Below are 19,125 nucleotides of genomic sequence, written 5' to 3' on the forward strand. Positions count from 1 at the left end.
GGCCAAGGGAAGCCAGAATGCAACTTCTTTTAGAGGTCATCGTTCTGCAAAGGGGTGTAGTTTCACTGTGTTCTGGTGCTGGGGAAGCCAAAGTACAGACTTCTAAAAGGTGCTAGACAGTTTCAAAAGCAGGCAGCTGCCTCTGCAAATTTTAGAAAAATAGGCATCCTCAGTCCAAGTCCTAGAATATACATAAAAAACTGAGATCCAGTTGTCTTAATGTCACTTTTCTGAAAAATTTGCAGGGTTACATCTTATCTGATCCCAGCCTTCTCAGTAATTACTCACTCTAGGATGAGTTTTATATGTTTACCTAAGCTACCTGAATTATAAGATTAAATCAGTTTCTCTTTGGTAACAATTCTAGGAAGAGAAAAAAAAGTAGGGTCAAAACCCACCGAATTGAAACTAGTAAAAACAACCAAAAACCCCGACAATATAAGCTGCTATGTATGCAAGACAAGTGAAAATTAAAATTATATTTCTAAAAAAAAGCAAGTGAGTTGAATGCACAGAACTTGGCTAAAGGAAGTTTAAAAGGAATAGGACACAATTACTAAAAGATAATAAACTCAGAATGCTGTATAAAGATATATATTAATGACAAGCATTTACATAAAATTAGGCAATGGGAAGTATAAGACTTTTAAACAGGGAAAAAAAGTCTAACGGTGACAATCTACAAGGCTACGGAGTGGTATTCTAAAGGAAGCTCTGAAAAATATACCTGTGTCATTAAAACCTGGACTGACCAAGATCTTGCAATATTCTTTGTGAAACAATTCTGTATTGAGGAGAAAGCCAATTAAAAAATAAGTTATACTGTCAATTTTAGTTCTCAGACCTGCTTGAAGGTCTTTAGCATAACATCTTCCATTCAAACCTGCAGTTAGGACAAAATAAGGCTAACACTATGTGATAATACAACAAAAAAATCTCACAGTACTGACACGGAGAAGCAGCTGTTTAAGGAATAAACACAGTAACAGCAAATGATACCAAAAATGCTCTTCAATTTTTTCATATGATGTCTTTTTCAGGTATATTTTCATACTTATATTTGAGTTTTGATTTATTGACTTAGCATTCAAATTTTAAGTGAAATTTCTATTTTTAACACCATCTTATTTGTCCCCATGGACAATGCCCATTCTGAAGATCAGAAAATGAGTACTCTTAGACATACATACACATTCATGCTTTCTCATGGATGCATGACAAACAACAAACAAAAACGGTATGAAAATCACTGGAATTTTTTGCATCATCAGGACAGCAAGAGTGTTCCTCCAGACAGAACTGTGCTAAAATAATTCATCTAGATTTAGGAGAAAAGGTAGAACTGGCTCATTTAGACTATGCATGGAGTGTAACTTTGCCCACCAGGTAAAAAAGCTGAAACCAAAGAAAGGTGCATCTGTTTTCAGTGACAGCCTCAAGCTCTCTCCGTGCTCAGCTGTGTCAGCTCTACCAGTAATGAGCATAAGCACTAATATCACTGGGTTTTGTTCCTTTGCAGCAAATCTCCCATATAGATTTATAAACATGACTCTGATGGCAGTACTAGCCATTATGACTCTCACATCAAGAGGCTGATACACACTTTCAGGCTTGGGTTGATTATCTATCTTTGAAAGAATCTTTCTCAGTATTAATCAAATTGGCCCGCTCCCAGCAGAAAGTACTAATGCCTACCACAGACAACACACACCCAGCCTTGATTCTGCCCTATAGGGGATCTAACATGAATCTAATGTAAGATGCACGGGAGCGGGAAGTACTGAACGTTCCAAATGGCTTCAAAGATAACAGCAAAAAGCAAGTACATACAGAAAAGTACAGTAAAGTGATTTTGCTTGTATAAATCCCATTGGAACTATGTATAAGTTTTGTCTGTGGGATTCCTCTATCAGTGATAATCATCAGGGCTGAGGGGACTATGGGTAGAGTGGGCGCAGCTGCTTCAGTCCCCCCTTCCTCTTGTGTTGGTAAGAAAATTAGTGCGCCTACAGCTCGCAGTTTTCAAAGTTGATTCAGAATTCATGCTGGTTTATGACTGATTCTACCACTAAGAGTTAATGTTGGGTTTTTTTCCTCCTCTCTCTTCACTTACTGGCAACAAAACTTGAAAATTCCAAATGACCCTCCAGGATTTATGCAAAGTCTCCACAGCCTGGGGTTCCTTTCACCATGACATTTTCCTGGTATGGCAAAGACTCTAAAATGCCTTTTTTCCAGCACTTTGGAGAAAGAACCATTACAGAAGTTTCCCATTTTTAGGATGGTCTCCAAGAAGATACATGATGATGACATGTAAAAGTGACACTGTTTTTATTAGGACGGTCAATGAAACATCAGCAACATACAAATAGGAGAGAAGATGGCATGTCTGAAGAATGTACCTATCTCAGAGATTTAAAAGGAAGCCAATTAGAAGCCAACATCATACACTCACTCAACATTACTCCCAAATGAAGTTACTAATCCCAAGGCATGATTTGTTAAAGCAGCACTGCAGCCTTTACTTAACAACTTGAATCCCACCACCTCAGGGAGACAATTACTACTCTAGCAGCAGCCAGCTTTGCTGACCTTAGGAGCTGCAGAAGATACCTGCAACTTTCTGTGGGGAGCTGAGGAAAGAAAGGTGTCCCAAAACACCTCTGTAGCAAGAAAATGACTGTGAACCAAATCTCTCTGATAGTCCAAACATTTTACTGTGCAACAGGGGCTGGCATGCAGCTGGATTCCACGGAACCCAGCAATGCAGCCTCTGCAGCACCTGCTGGTTTGCTTCCTCTGACAGCAGGGATTCAGATTAACCAGTAGAACCTGGATGAGAACAGCCCTGCTGCCGGTCGCAAGACATGGCACCACTGCTGGAGCTCTAACACTGAACTGCTGGGAAGATACAAGCAGCTCAAGAGCCACTGGGTGCACATGAGCTTGTCCACTCTTACTTCCACCAGCAGGATCCACACTGAGAAATACTCATAGCAAAACATCTTGCTTCCAAAGAAAGAAACCCATTCGCTGTATTTTGGTCTGCACTGACTCCCAAGATTCCTTCCCAGCTCTCACAGGGTCCTTGAGATTGGAGATTCCTTAATGGCCTTGAATGGTGACTGGGCTACAAGGAAGCATCCCTGACTTCACCCCAACGCCTGAGAAGGGATCGCACAGGTCACAGATGCAGCCCCGACAGGAAAGCCAAAATAAGCTGCTCACAGGCATAAGAATGCATACCAATCTGTAATGGAGATATGGTTCTATCCCTCTCTCTCTCCTCCTAGAAACTAAATGCTAATCTTTCATTTGTCTTTAAAAAAAAAAAAAAAAAGCCCAAACCAGCTCTTGCCTAACAAGACAGAAATCTTGCCTGGAAGAGCAAGATGAATCAAACCAGGACACTGCCAATTTTATCTTGAGAGAAGGAAGGAGCACAGTGGCTTCATACCTTCTAGAGCAGTGGCTGTGGGAGCACAGCAGCTGGATCAGGGAAAAAATACCAGTCAGATAGAAAGCAGAGCAATCTCCTGAACAGATTATGTTAAGAAATGGCTTCGGAGTTAGTGCTCCAAGGCTATGAGAGCAGAAACAGCAGAGACTGAATTGCTGGGGGGAAAAAAAAAAAACATCAACGGCCAAACAAACAACTGAGAACAGAGATCTTCGTCATTAATTGGCTTGAAACACTCCACAGTTATACGATTTATAGGAAGTAAATTTGGAGTGCCTTAGCGTGGATCAAAGAAACATTAGTGTTAATCTCTGCCTGTATGTAGGGGAAGAGGTCACAGCTAGGGCTAGCCAATTCCGCCCCCCCGCCCCGCTGCCAAGCATCGAGTGAAAGGCCAGACCATGTCTCCGGGAATTCACCATCAAAATGGTACCGAACACTGTTTTCCACATCCTGAACCCCGTGGATGTGACAGACGACGAAAGCACTGCCTGCCAGGAGCCGAAGCTCCCTTGACCAGCGAGCCCCCCGCTCCCCCGGCACCAGCGCCGGCGGGTTTCAGGCTGACCTCGGGTTCCCTGGCCGACCCCCTGGCCTAAGGGGCTGCGTTGGCATCTGAGCGCTGTAAAGGCTCCCCCCACTCCGAATGGGTTCCCTTCCTCCGGGTGAGGGGGAAGGACCCGCCGGGGCGGGTGGGGACTCCCCGCGGCCCAGCCCGGCCGCGGTGCGGGGACCTTCCCGTAGCCTCAAGGAGAGCCGCGGCGCCCGCGCGAGAGGGTGGGGGGCAGCGCCCGCCCCCTCCCCCCGTGACTCACCCGCCCGCTCCCGGCGGGGACAAACCGCCAGCGCCGGAGTCACCGCCCCGGCCACCGCGGGGGAGCCTGCGGCGGCCCGCGCTCCCCTGGGGCCTCCCCCGCCACCCTCAGCGCACCCCCCCACCCCGAGCGGCCAGCTCCCGCCCGCCGCCGCGCCCCAGAGCAGGCGGGCCGGGCGAGGCGCTACTCCCGCGGGAGGCGTCATCCCAAAGGCCTCAAAGTAGCCCAGCGAGGGCGGCGGCAGGTCTCCCCCTGCCCGCGCTGCCCTACTCCCCTCCCCATTTCTTCTGCCCCGAGAACGTCCATCGGAGGAACGGCACCCCCCGCCCTGCCCCGTGTCCCCCGGCCACCCCACCCCGCCCCCCCCACCGCCGCCGCCGCCACTGCGCGTGCGCGGCGGCAGCGCTCCCCCGCCCGCTCCCCCGCCACCCTCTCCCTCAGCGGCTCCAGCTGCCCCCCTCTGCCCTACCCCAGCGATTTGAATATGCTAATGAGAGGTTTCTGGGAGCCCTATGGTGGGGCCGGGAGGCGGTCACGTGGGGCGGGGACGTGTCCTTCAGAGGCGGGGCCCGACCTGCCCAGGCTGCCTTAAAACCGGGCGGCGAGCGAGGAAGCGCCTCAGTCAGAGAGAGAAAGTGCCGGGGTGGCGGGGCTGCGGCTGCTCCGCCTGAAACTTCTGAGTAACATCAACAGGGGGAGGGGAGGGCGGGCGGCGGTGGAGGAAGGTGGTGGGGGGGGAAGGTTAGCAGCAGCGCAGCCCTATCCGCCTTTCCCTCATAAACCAGCCTGTGTTGGGCTGAGCAGGCCCCTCACACAAAGGAGGGCAGGGCAGGCAGGGCTGCCCCCCCTTCCCCCCCGCCTCGGCAGAGGGGCAGCGGGGAGGCGCCCTTCCCCGTGCAGAGCACTCACAGCCACTTACTCCTCTCCTGTCCCCCGTCTTCTTCTTCTTCTCTTCTTCCCCCCCCCCCTCCCTCCCGCCCCGCGGTTCTCCCCTCAGCCCCCCGCCCGCTGTCCATGTAGCCGCCCGGCCGCCGGCCCCTCCGCACTATGCCCATCTTACTCTTCCTGATAGACACGTCCGCCTCCATGAACCAGCGCACCCATCTGGGCACCACCTATCTGGACATAGCCAAAGGCGCTGTAGAGACTTTCATGAAGGTACCGGCTCTGCCTTGCGAGAGGAGGCGAGAGAGAGCGAGAGTGACTGCGCGGGGAGGGGAGGGGGAGGCAGGGCGCGGGGGGCTGCCTGGGCCGGGGGCGCGGGGCGAGGGGGGGAGGGAGGGAGTGCGTGTGTGTGCGGGCAGGGAGGGGAGGGCCGCGCCGGGCCGTGCCGAGCCGAGCCGGGGAGCTCCGGCGGCGCCGCCGCCTCTCGGCTCATCCTCTGCTTTGTCCCCCGCGCCGCAGCTCCGAGCCCGGGACCCGGCCAGCAGGGGAGACAGGTACATGCTGGTCACTTTCGAGGAGCCTCCCTACGCTATCAAGGTAACCCCCGCTCCCCCCCCCCCCCCCACTCCGCCGCCGCTCCCCCCCGGCCTCCTTCCGGCCCCTCCGCGCCGCCGCGGGCCGCTGCTGGCGGCCGCCCCCCCGCCCGCCTCGCCCGGACTGCCGGCGGTCCGTGGGAGCTCGGCACACACGGGCGACGGCGGCGGCGGCGGCAGCGCTGACATCAACATGGCCGACATTTTTTCCCTGTGTGGTGTGTGTGAGCAGCAATGAACTGTGGGGGATATTTATTCAAGTTGGGAGAAGTGACAGCAACTCCAAGGAGAGTTCAGCTTGGAAGGGGCGAGCGGGGGAAGGACCGACTTCAGCCCGGAGAGTCCGGACTCGGAAGGGGACGGGACTTCCCTCGCTCCCGCCGGGGCGGGGGCAGGCGTACCGCGGGGGAAGGGGGCGGTGGGTCCACATGACACAGGACGGTGAACCTGTTGGAGGTCGCTTCAGGGTGCAGTCGGCTTCCAGCTAGAAAGGGCTGTAAGGTTTGTGCATCGGTGACTTCACAGAAATTTGTCCTGTGGAACAAATAAAAAAATCTTCGTCTGACAGATGGGGAGCTCTAATGTTTAAGAGATACATGTTTTCAGGCTTTATGGAACGACACTAAATGTTAGTAACTTCTGAGGTGTTCTGTCAGCGTTTGCAGTGAGCTGCATGTAGCAAGGAAGGCACTTTGTAGCCTAACAGGAAAGCAAAGCTCATATCTGGAGAATAAGTCTTCTCACATTTCTCTTTTCAGGCTGGCTGGAAGGAAAACCATGCAACGTTTATGAATGAACTGAAAAACCTTCAAGCTGAAGGACTTACAACTCTTGGCCAGTCCCTAAGGACAGCTTTTGATTTATTAAACTTAAATAGATTAGTAACTGGCATAGACAACTATGGGCAGGTAGGTCGACTATTAATAGGCGGAAAAATTGTAAAACACAAACTTCCCAGAGACAACAATTAGGTAGTTGTCCAAAGTGGCATCTTCATGAAATACTCAATATGCAGGCTTCTTCAAAAGTAGGCAGAGCTCAGATACTTTGAAGAAATGCAGTTGCTGACTGTAGTTTGGTACCCAACTTTTCTTTCTTTTTTTTTTTTTAAACTTCAGTTATTCCTTAGTTTTTAAGCTGTGATGTAGCCTCCAAGTTGACCTTCTCAGTTAAAGTTTGTCTTTTTTTTTGTATCAAGTCTATGTTTCAGAACCTTAGGTGGTGAGTCTGGTGGGGTCATGAAAACTTTGCTCTCTCTATACAGTGCTGTATAATCACTTAAGTACAGTTTGGGAGATGAGCCATTTTTCTAAGAACACTGCATGTCCGAAAGTACTGAATGGAGCACAACTCTTTCAAAACCCTTTCTTTCCAATGAGTTTACTACAACTTTTCTCTGCATACCTGTATTTTTATAAACCTGCCTGTGGTATCAGCCTTGAGAAGCCGTGCTTTTCTCATGTCTGTATGGCAGCTATCCCTTTAAAGCAGGACTTCTTTTTGGCATGGGCCAGCATTCTCTTGCTCAGTAGTATGAGTTGCTAAAAGACAGTAACTCTAGGTTAAACACATGCTTTAGGAAGCGTACCCAGTTCTTTCTGGCACTGGATCAAACCCTGGATTCGTTTTGCATGAAGGATATTACTAGTAGCGGGCAAAGTGTATCATGTATTTTTCACATGGGACGTACTAACTTGAATCACCTCTTTTCATTTGTTGTTCTCATGTAATGCCTCCTCTACTATCTGAGGATTAGTTACTGCTCTTGGTATTTAACATGGGAATGTGGTTGTGAAAATAAGTCCCCTTTCCAGTCTGAGCAGACTCTATGTGATAACATGCTATGTTTGTTGGGAAGGAAATTTGTCTCTCATGTTGCATTGTGTGGCTTTGCCACTAGCTGATCAAGTGAGCCTAAACATTTTTAAAATGCCAGTTTAGTGATGAAACTTAAAAAAAAAAGTGCTAGTTCCACACATGGTTATTTTTTTTCTGTTACCATCTGCTGTCCTCTTATACATCTGTGTGCTAATCTTTCCCATTTTCTGATGTTTTTGTTTAGTTACATGAGCTATACGAAGCTTTTTTGAACACTTAACCACTGTAGGCACACACATGAAATACTTGCTCTTTCCCATTGCTACTGATAATTACAATGTTCTAATTAAGCCTATGTCAAATAATTTGGTCCAAGTGAACCAGTTGTGCTCAACTACTCAATCAAGCAGGCAGTTGAGTTGTCATGACTGTTTTGACTCACTAGTAGTGTTCATTATTGCAAATAGCTGCTCTTTTGTCTGTGGAGCAATGACTTTTCTTTGATCTGTTTTGGTTACAAGTCTCTATCTGGACTTGAACCCACTCTTGCTTATGCATGTTTTTTGCTCTGTTCCACATGTGGAGCTGGCTGTTGAAGAGGTGTTCACATATGCAGTCAGGGGACTAAATAGAAATTATCTTTTTAGTGTCTTTTTAGTGTCTGCAAAAATAGATGAATATATTGCAAATGCCAGGTCATCTGTTGCTGAAGTCACAGGTTCCCATTTTGGTTCTACTAATCAAAGCAGCAGTTTTTCATAAATCAGATCAAATTCTGGAGCACTTAACTGGTCCTTCAGCACTCACAGGGTGAGATCCAGGGCAGTTAACTTTCCTCAGCTTCACATTGGCCTTTGAGCACTATGTCATGTTATCCTGTCAATTTCCTATTGTTCATGTCTATAACCTAAAATTTGCTCAAGATAAATGGTTATTTAAATGTACATGGTATGAGAAACTTACGAATTCAGGATAATAAAAGTGATCAGAATGCTCAGTTGCATTTGAAATAGTTTTCACTCAGAACTTTTTTAAAAGCAGTTACAAATATTAAGACCATAAAATATTTCAGTAGTTTACTTAACCAAAATATAGCAGACAGATGTTTGAAGAGTGATTATCTTAAGAGTGGGAGGAGAAGATAATTTTCCAAAAATGCAGCATTTAGATCATCTTAGGTGTGGTATTACATGAACTAATAAATCTAAACTTTTATTAAGCTTTTCTCTGGAAAATTTCTCTGGCTTAACATCTTTTGACTATCATGCTTGGGTTTTTCCCGTGTATTAACAAGCTTCTAAGATGTTTGCTAAGATCCTTTTGTTTCACATGTATGAATTGTAAAACAGATTTTTATTATATGTACAAATGACAAGACATGATGCAAGTTTGATGGGATTGTCTGGTTATGTCATCCAATGGCGTAATGTCTTGTCCCCCGGCTGAGTATGAACTGTTTGTTTAAATGGCAGTGTGACACACTATACTTGATTTCTTTCAAAGTAGACCAGAGTTCTCCATCAGCTGACTTCCTGAACAAGAGTGAAGGCTGAAGGGTCATTCTGAAATTGAGGAAAATCTCCTGCTTCATATTTTCTTGCAACATTGATGTTCGTATTTTGAATATGAGTATTTATCTTATTACTTTTTTGATAAATAAGTACTTGACTCAGTTGCTCATGCAGATTGAGTTAGTTACCCAGTGTACGGCTGTATTAGCTGATCACAGTATCTCACATTCAGATCTTAAAGGGACACTGTCAACACATTTAGTTTATCAAGAATGTGGAAGATTTTTTCATGAGCTGTTTCTGCTATTAATGCTATGCTATGGCTTTATAAACCCTTTGTCTTACCTAGGGTTGTTACATCCATGTTTTTATGAAGGCTTTTGTCAACAGCAAAAGATTTTGGAAAGTACACATATTTTGAGGTGTCTATTCCTTTAATTTTTACAGCACTTTCAGATTGATAAATTCTGTGTTATATTGCTTGAGTCCAGTAATAGTTACGCTTTTTTCCCCCATAGTACGCTTTGTGCTGATTATGATAGCAGAAGAATGAACCTTCAAATAGGGTATCAGCTTTTAGTGTTCACTAAAAATAGTGGTCGTCTTCACCTTCTGCATTTTTATAGAAAGCTTAGGAAAAAATAACAGGATTTGGATGTCTTCAGGAAGAAAGCAATTTGAACACATTAAGTTCAGTAAGGGCTCACTGTCAAATCACACAAAACATTGTACTTCATTAGCCCAGTTTGCACTTAGCTTATTGACTTCTTTTTGTCGTATTTTCACCAGTTCAGCTTCTCTATTGTTTCAGGTAGTCTGAAATACCAAGCCTTTTACAGATTTTCTGTCCTCTTGGAATACACTTCTAAATCTTACAGCTATGGCTTGTTCAGCAGTACATGTGTAGTCACAATTTAACTGAATAGTTACGAGTGAGGCAAATGTGCAGCTTGTTTACAGTTGGTGGAAGGGTTAAATACTGATAGATGTGTTTTTCTGTGGAAACAGAAAATACAAAAAATGTCGCTATTATAATACAGCAAAAATGTAAACAAATGGTTGAATTGAACCATCTATGTACTGAAATTATTTGCAGTTTGTAGTGAAGTTTCTAAGACAGAGTTCTGAATCTAAGGTAGGTAAAATATGTACCAAGGGTGTTTTGCTGCTCACGTGCAAAGGACCAACATAGCACTACCAAAACTTGAATCTGATGGATGTTTGAAATTGCTAAAGCTCTGATTCTCTGATACCCCATGTGTTTCACCTTGCTTATCGGTATTTGTGTAATGAAGGTCTCTTACTATTTTTTTTCAGCAGTATTGCATAGAATGAGGTTTGAGAGGATAAAATGTACTTATCTGAGTGGATGTCAAAGCGGTTGAGTTGATGTATCACAAGGTATTTTTCCAAATTTTTTCAGGGTGAAATTTTGTTTTAATATTGCGGTTAGAAACAGCGCTTTAGAAACAGAAGAAAAACATAGAAACATAAGCTTTTTATGATGGTTTTATCTCACTAGAGTATCTTGCACATATTCTTCAGCATTGTAATTACTATCGATATGGTAAAACTGGCTTAGAGATGCGTTTGACTTTTAAAGAAATTTGATGTAACAAGAACACATGCTAACTGAGTTGTTTTGAAACAGAAAAGCCAACTATAATGCTTCTGTAATCCAAGTGGACTTGGGATAGGTATTTTTTTTTCACAGTGATGTATAAGGTGCTGTCTGGATTTAGTCTAATACAGGAAACACTGTTTTGATGACTTACCAGGCTGTGTGCAGTCTTGGCAAAAGCCTTTTTTGCTGCAGTGCATTTTGCATATGTAGAGATTTTTAAACAAACTGAAATCCAAATGGAATTCAACTGATTAAGAATATTTTGGGAACTTAAAAATATGCTAAGGGCTGGAAAGACCTATTTCTGACCTGGAAGTTGGAAGGTGTCCCTGCATATAATGACATTGTTTTTAAACACCACAGGTTTTTTCCCAAGGATTTTATTCATACCATGTATGACCATCAAACAACCCAATCTTAGGTTAACTGCTACTTTATAGTTCTCTCTAAACATATGGTTAGACCCATTTGTAGCTACAGTAGCAGTATTGCTGACGTGTTCACTCAGTAAAACTTAGTGTTGGTCTGTGAAGATCAGTATATTTTGCCATAATGGTTTAAATACTATAGTATTCCAAATACATGTAAATAGCATACCTAGGGGATCAAGTTGTAATTGTGCTTGTAAGCATGTCAGCTTTGTTTTTGTCACATGTTGTAGACTGACTCCTTAATTATGTTCTTATCTGTGTCTAAGATCCGCTGAGCTTAAAAAAAGAAAAAAATCACACATATGAAATATTGTCCCCTAACATTGCATACATTATACTTTTGCAGTGATACATTCTGTTTTCTTTAAATTGTTGAGCAGTTTAATTTTCCAGTTGGTTTTTGAGGATTTTTACTGGATTTCCTTGCTTTCAAAAGTAAAAATCCTTTGAGCATGACTTCTGTCTTGGCATTCTGGGGTCATAAACACTGCACTGGAATGGCCTGTGTTGAGTGCGCATCCAAATTTGGAACCAAAGTTTAGGTTAGTATTTCCTGCTTTGTCATGCTGGCACAGTTGCACGGGCAGTTTGCTTCTCATGTTGGTAGAGGCAGAGGTTTGCACTTCTAGACCAGCTCTCCCATTCTCTTCCCTGCCCCCCCACTTCCCCAACAAAACCAAATGGGAGACTTTCAGACAGTAGAAAACAGCATAGCAAGCTTAAGCATGGTAATGGCAGAAATACATGTAAGAAAAGATTTCTTATGGTCTCCTGTTTTCTGTGGAATAGAAATGGTTTTAACATAAACCTATATGCCTGTTAATATCAAAGATTTATATGTGAAGTGCTGGTGAAAGTCAATCTTTCTCGCCTCCTACATGATGAAATTAAGCATATTGCTTTCAATTTATACTTTTTAGGCTGTAACCTTTAAGCATGCCACCTTGTCCCCTCTGGAAATGTTTCTAATTTTTAGTTAGTTTTGTTTTATAGTATCCTTTAATGAGAGCTACAGCAGGCATTGTTGCAAGTGTTTTTTCACATTGTAAGATGGAACTGCCTGCCTTTCAGCCTTCCCAGAGCAACAAAGTTTACTGAAAGTCTCAATAATAATAATAATCACATCAAGACTTAAGTGTTCTTAAAACCACTTGTCAAGGTCTAATCCAGTATATTTTTAAAGAAGAATTTAAAAGTTAAAACAAGCTTACACAAAGTACTTTATTTTTTCTGATGAAAATGATCTCATCAATCTGTTTCACTAGCAGAAAGATGTGAGATACTTCCTTGTGTTCTGAATATCAAATATGCTTTGACCGCTTTGAATCTTTAAGTGCTCAGTGTTTCAATAAATTTGATTTGGAAGGGGCAGTGCCATAACATGTTCGTTGTGGCTTTGATTTTTAGAGGTCAGATGAGTGCAGTCATGCTGCCAAAGCTTAAGCAGATGATACAGATGTCTGTCTCTGGCTGATATTCTTGGATTCACTAAGATGTCATCAGAGAAAGTCTGAGGACAGTTAGGAGTACCAAAATTTTATCTCTTAGCTTGACTTTCTATCTGGAATAGTTTATTTGAACAGGTCGTTATAGACTCATTGGATATACTAGCTTTCTTATTTGGGTGCTTAGGTATGTGTCCCTTAGTTGAAGTATTCTTGTCTTTTTGAAATGTGTTTGCACTTCATCACAGCCTGTTGTCAGGGAGGTAAAGCAAATACATACAGATATAGAGCCAGGAGTTTTGTTATCTTGTGAAGCACAAGTATTTATTTTTTTTTTCCCAGTGTCTCCCTTGTTATGTTTATTCTCTTTAAGCTTATTTTCACTTTTCTTACTGAATAGTTACATTCAGTCTTGGATTTCTGTTGCAGACAGTCCGTATCTCTGAAGCTTGAAGGGAAGAATTGTTATTTGTATATGTGTCTGAATTTTAATTCAACTGAGACTCAGTTGAAACTATGATTGTGTTACTTCAGAGTCTTGCTTGCTGTTGCTTTTTTCCTTGTAGTGTATTCTGTACCTTTAACAACATAGTGAGTCTTTTAGTTCATAGAATATTCCCATATCTGCATCTTGCACTTAAAGAACGTATTAATGTTTCCACTTCATGTTGTGATTTTTAGCATCATATTGTCTGGCCCTTTTTTCAAGTTGTTTTCACCTGTTGTTTAGGCAACAGATTGAAATTTCATATAATTTGTGAGCATTAGTATCTAGCTAATACGGAATTCTTATAAAATGTCCAGTTTGCATTGCATGATTACAGTTCTAATTTTGATTCTCTAAAGTGTAGAGACCAGTCTCATTTAAAGAAAAACTAATACTGCAGGTAGGAGATAATGGTTGTATGTGTATTTAGGATTAATCTTTCATATGTATTAAAAGATCCTTGATTTTTGTAAAGTGGACAAGCCTGTGAGCCATAAGAGATTTCTGATGATCCTATGGTATATTTCTGTGATGTCAACAAAGGATATCACATGTTTATGGCGTATTTTCTGTGTATCAGCATATTTTTACTATTATAATTCTGAATATTGACAGCAAACAGGATTTCATGTTCTTTATTATTGCCTGTATATTTTATTTAAAAAAAAAATGGAAGGGATGTATTTAATCACTCTGGTACTGTAAAGTTGGCCCTAATGGACTAGATTTTTCAAAAATTTATTGTATAGGCAATTTCAGTCTTAATGAGAAATCAAGTACCTGTTATCTAAGCACCTATTGTTTTCATTCTGGAGATAGTGTCTCTGCCTCAGTGAATTGATTTGCCCTAGCTTACATAAATCTACAGTCCACTATAGATTTAAACCTAAATTTTTCCAGTGGGGAAATGTAAGTTACTGCCTACAGCTGAATTAAAATATACAGGTCAGAAGTTGCTGGCTGCAAGATATTATACTAACGTTAGTCAGGAACCTTGAATGACTATGATTGGGACACTGAATAGACAAGACTTCTGGTTGTATGAGAGGGCAAGAGGATTTGTCAAAATCTCATCCTACTCTAGTTATTCTAGTATGTGTGGTAAGTGTGGATCCTGCAACACTGCAGTGGTAGATAACTAGAATAGCAGATAAATAAATGTTGATTGGAACTCTAACATAGTTTCATGGCTTTAACATCAGAGGTCTTCTAGAATACTGATCTAGCAGGAACTGCAGTGCAGGTGAGGTCTCTAGTATGGAGTTTTGACAGTGATTCAGGGACATACGTATTGAAAATAACGCTTAATGTCCTGTTGTTGACTTGGCCAGGAGACTTTTACCCGAATAATCACATTTGGTGTCTGATCAGTGTAGCCACTCCCATTTACTTTAATTTAAAGGGGTTTTTTTTCTATCTACATGTAACTGTTACTGCTTGTAGAGAGCAGGGTGTTAATCTGATTTCATCCAGTAATAATGTTTGAGGATAAATTACCTGAGTACAATGTGCATTTTGTCAGTGTCTCCTTGAGCCAGAAAGCTACGATGAACAAATCCAGAATATTTGTCATTGGAATCAATTTAGGGCTCTGATACTCTTTTTTGATGCTCAGCATACAGAATATGCACGAAAAGTGGCCACCTCTTTCTTCCACCGATATGCCCCCACCCCGGGGCTTTGAATCCCAGAATGCAGACTTTATTGTATGCATCACTATATGTAAGACATCCAGCCTAGCTGCCTGCTCTGCTCTTGAACTTATGGCCTCTCATGTGGTCATAGTTGTGCCAAACTTGAAGTAAATTGTGAGTGTGACTTCATGTAGTAAAATAAATCAGTGATTGATTCAGATTCTTGATGAGCTGGACTGTGAACTGTAGTGGTTCAGAATCTGTTTTAAAAACAGCTAAGTGGCTCCTGCTCTAGTGGTGAGTTGTAAGGGAGTCTTGGGGCAGTTATTCAGAAGAATTGCCTTATGTTCATGAGTCAGTAAGTTACTTTCAGTCAGCTGGTCAGTATCCTGGATTGATAACCCCCAAAAAGATAGGGAGAATTTTGTATACAACTCTCTCTTTGGCTTTTCCTCTTGGTGGTTGTTGGGTTTTTTTTGTGTTTTCCCTACTTAGTGTGCTGGCAACCATGAAATTCATTACCCTCCTCCAGTATATGGAGAACAGAGGCCTGGCTTAGCATTGTGAATTGCACTGATGGAGCCAGGACCAGCTATGTAAAGTCATTGCTGTGAAGCAGAAAAGCTGCAGTAATTAGGGACTTGATCCAGGGCTTGGCAAGGTCAGTTATTTTTGGAATAAAACATTCAGAAATATCTTTAGGAAATATGACCAAAATCCTCTTTAAACCCAGATTCTTTGGGGCTGACTTTAAAGTTATGTTTGGTATGGATTATTTTAACTTTTTTTGAAGTTTATAAAAGCTCAAATATAACCTATTTTGTAGCAGCTTGTGTGTATATATTCAGTTAAATTACTTTGAAAGCCACCAGGATTTGTTGGTTGATTTACTCAATTTCAGATGATTCCAGTAGTGGTTCATTTACTAATCTGTAACTAACTGATAAGGTGCATCTGTTTTTATGGGACAGTTTCCATTACCTTAAAAATAAGGTGCAAGTTGTGATCACAGTTGCTTTGCTGCTTATATATTTCAATTAATTTAATGTAAGGAAAAGTTAAAATTCTTCCCTTTTTGGGATTATCATATATCTGTCACATCAGTGCTTACATGTTTCAAATGTTAGTGGCTTTTTGTTCTTCATTTCAATGCTTTTCTTCACTGTTTAGTTACTTGCTGGAACTCAGTATATATGAAGTCCATTCTTTGGGTTGTTTTTTTTTTTTAATGTCACATAACAAGTAATTATCATAAATTGTGAAAGATTCAAGGACTGAATTGTTTTTGAAACTTACCAAGGACCTCATCTAAATTGGAGCACTTAGAAGTTAATCAAGAAGTTATCACTTATATATTATTTAGAACTCAATTAAATTTGTTCTTAGATGAAAGAAACAGGACAAACCTTTATACTACACTGGCATTTTTGAAAATTTTACTTAGTAATGTTGGGAACGCTGTGATTTAGGCACATGAAGACATCAGTGTATCTTGGGATTTTAAGTTTGATGTCTTAGTAAATCCTACCATGTATTCATCATTCCTTTATTGTTCAGTATGAACGTAGTCTAAAAATGCTTTCTTGACACACATCCCTTCTGCTTTCACATGTGCACTATTCAATATGGAGATTTTATATTCCAAAATGATCAACTCTTGCATCTTGAATCTCCTTTTCAGGCTGCTTTGGGTTGCTTTTTTGGTTTTCTTGCTGTTAGTTTTGGTTTTGTTCTTAACACAAACTTTTTGAGTAGAATTCCAAAAATGACCGAAGTTGCGCAATTAAATAGTCTTTAAGCAGTACATTCAGTTCCAGACTTGGGAACTCAGAATGTGTAAAGTTATGAACATCTATAAAAATTATACTAAGCACAGAGAATTTTTTTGTTGCGCATTTCAAGATGGATATGCAATGAAATCATTGCCTATAGAACTCAAACTCGCAAGCTCAGGCAAAGCAGGCAGCTGATATGCTTAAATATATTTCTGTGATTTTTTTTTTTTTTTTGGACAAAGGGTTTGGTGTCTCTTACACAATTCAGATAGCTGTTTTATCTCTGTAGTATTTTTAATTATACTAAGTGATATCTGACTGGATCTTTGATTTTTGCTGTAGGGTTTCTGGACTGGTCAGGAAGAGTATAAGATGACATATGTTTGAAGTTTCAGTAGTTAATTGAAGCCATAAATGGTTATTTTTTTTTAAAAGTTTTTTTAAAAAAATGCTTAGGAGCACATACTGTGGAGCAAATGACTTTTTCATCCCATTTATTTTCCTAGATACCTTAAATTTCCTTTTCTTAAGTGGAACTTACGTAGCCTGTGTTGGAGATAGCAGTTGTTTCAAGAATGCTCCCTTCATTGGTGTATTCTGTAACTGTGTGCTGAAGAGTTTAGTATCTGGCTTGGCTTTAGGAAAAGTCTGCTGTTGCACTTGTGTTCTGCTTTGAAAACCTTTTGTTAACAGTTTCTTTTTTTTATTTAAACCAGCAACTCATTTGTTCCAGTCACTTGAAATACAGAAAGCTTCAGTTGTACCACCGAATCAATGTCCTAACTGCATGTGCAAAAATTATTTTATCTGCTGCTAATCTGTAGTGCCAGTGAGGGATGAAGCAAAACCCATGTAACTACCTTGTAATCCTCCAGAGACATTCCAAATAAGAAACTGTGATTTAGTGTATGTCTTGGGCATCGGAGTAACTCTTAAGTATTTGTAATGTAGTTAACTAAATTGTCAAGGCCATGAAAAATTACTTTGCCTGTAATAACCTTGCTGTAGCTTATGGGGAAGGACAGCTGTACATAGCTGAATTTAGGTTTTGGAATCTCCTCACCTCATGGAGGAAAGGTCTTTTGTGGTAGCCATCCTTACTGCAAAATTGTTGCCATTGATACCCTGACTTTCAGAGTGTGAATGAGTGCAGGAGAAATCATGACTGCTTGAACAGCATTTTCCGTTTCCTTGGGGGAAAAGATGGTGAGTTGCTGGAAGCATGAGTTCAGACCTTGATAAATTCTAGTAGACTTTCTTAAAACTCTGTTTTAAAGGTCTTCTCCAAAAGATAAAATCATTTGAGATAGTATTCTATCTTTTAGCTTCAAAAGAAAAGTGTGTGTGTGTAATACAGTTGAATGTTTGTGTCTGAGCCTTCCAAAAGATGGGCAATCAGCATCAAAAATGGGGAGAAGTGGAATGATAGTATGTGCTGTCCCTGATGACAGAAATTATGAACCAACTGTTGGATTAAACATAGAGGTAGATCAAGAGATCAGGGTTCAGTGACTGATTACTTCTTATTTATACTTATACAATCATTTAGGGTTTTTTAGGTATACACAGTTTTAGAAAAGAAGTATTTACCCATTTGTATGTATTTTTAGATAGTATTCAAACAGAGCATGCCTCAGGTTTGCCTCATTACTCAATCACCTCATACAAAGACAGATTTTATTAACTTGTGCCCCCTCTGCTGGCTAGTTTTCCAATTACAAAATAAAAATACAAGTTTATGTAGGGTGAGGTACTCTGATAGGCTATTTTGGCTGAACATCAATTTATAAAAGTCCCTTTTATGGGGGTAAAACTACAACAAAAAAAAAGTGAATCCTAATTTGTACGAGTCAGTGGTGGTGTTGAGTGTTGGTGTTTTCATAGTGTATAGTTATTGTCATGGGCTCAGGCAAGACTCCTTCAGAATTTGCCAAACCTGTTTCTTTCCCTCATCCCTCAGTCAAAGAGATTTGGTGTTCTTACCCATCCCGTGTGTGTATAGTTTCATATACAGATGAACTAGATCTTTATGGTTCTTGGAACTATGGAGGACTACACTTTGAGCCTCTAAAACCTGCTACTATCATCTGCATTTCTGATAGTAGTCACTTTCCTTTCAAGATGTGACTCTCTCTTTTGGGTCTAGTAAGGGGCTCTTTCAAATTACCTTTAACAAGCGATTAATTTAGCTGTATTCTTCCTAAAACCTGTCTTTGAGGGTGAGGTAGTATTCCCAGCTGCCTACCATGAAGGTGAGGTAGAGCATAAGTCCTCCCATCTTGGATACTGCAGGGAGAGATAGAAGGTTTCAGTGTCGTGAGAGAGAATGTATGTCCGTACTGCAGATGTTTGTGGACTAGAGTTAATTGTAAGAATCCTCCCCCTGTCCTGCAGCCCTTTCAGAAAAACACTGGGCATTTTTTCTTGGTAGTAGTGTAATTCCTGGAATAGTGTTTCATTAGGTTGTTTCATAAGATTCCAATCTGTGACCTATCTGGTGTCCATCTTTGCCGTTAATCAGGCATCAAGGAAGATTTCTGTTATATTAAAATTTCTTTTATGACTTGAAAACTTCATAACAGACTTCAAAACACTTACATCCTGTGTAAAACTCAGACTGGTTAGTGTAGCTTTCATTGAACTTTCT

General features: G+C 41.6%; 1 protein-coding gene across 3 annotated transcripts in view; it reads left to right on the forward strand.

The window, feature by feature from the left end:
* Positions 1-5,322: 5,322 nt before the first annotated feature.
* INTS6 (integrator complex subunit 6) overlaps positions 5,323-19,125 on the forward strand; it is a 46,558-nt gene continuing 32,755 nt past the window's right edge. For all 3 annotated transcript variants that reach the window (XM_059831662.1, XM_059831740.1, XM_059831816.1), the window contains exons 1-3: positions 5,323-5,433; positions 5,680-5,757; positions 6,512-6,661. In XM_059831662.1, the coding sequence (XP_059687645.1) occupies positions 5,323-5,433; positions 5,680-5,757; positions 6,512-6,661 (339 nt within the window). The remainder of the gene's footprint in view (positions 5,434-5,679; positions 5,758-6,511; positions 6,662-19,125) is intronic.

This window comes from Gavia stellata, chromosome 1 (assembly GCF_030936135.1).
Source record: "Gavia stellata isolate bGavSte3 chromosome 1, bGavSte3.hap2, whole genome shotgun sequence".
Taxonomy (NCBI): Eukaryota; Metazoa; Chordata; class Aves; order Gaviiformes; family Gaviidae; genus Gavia; species Gavia stellata.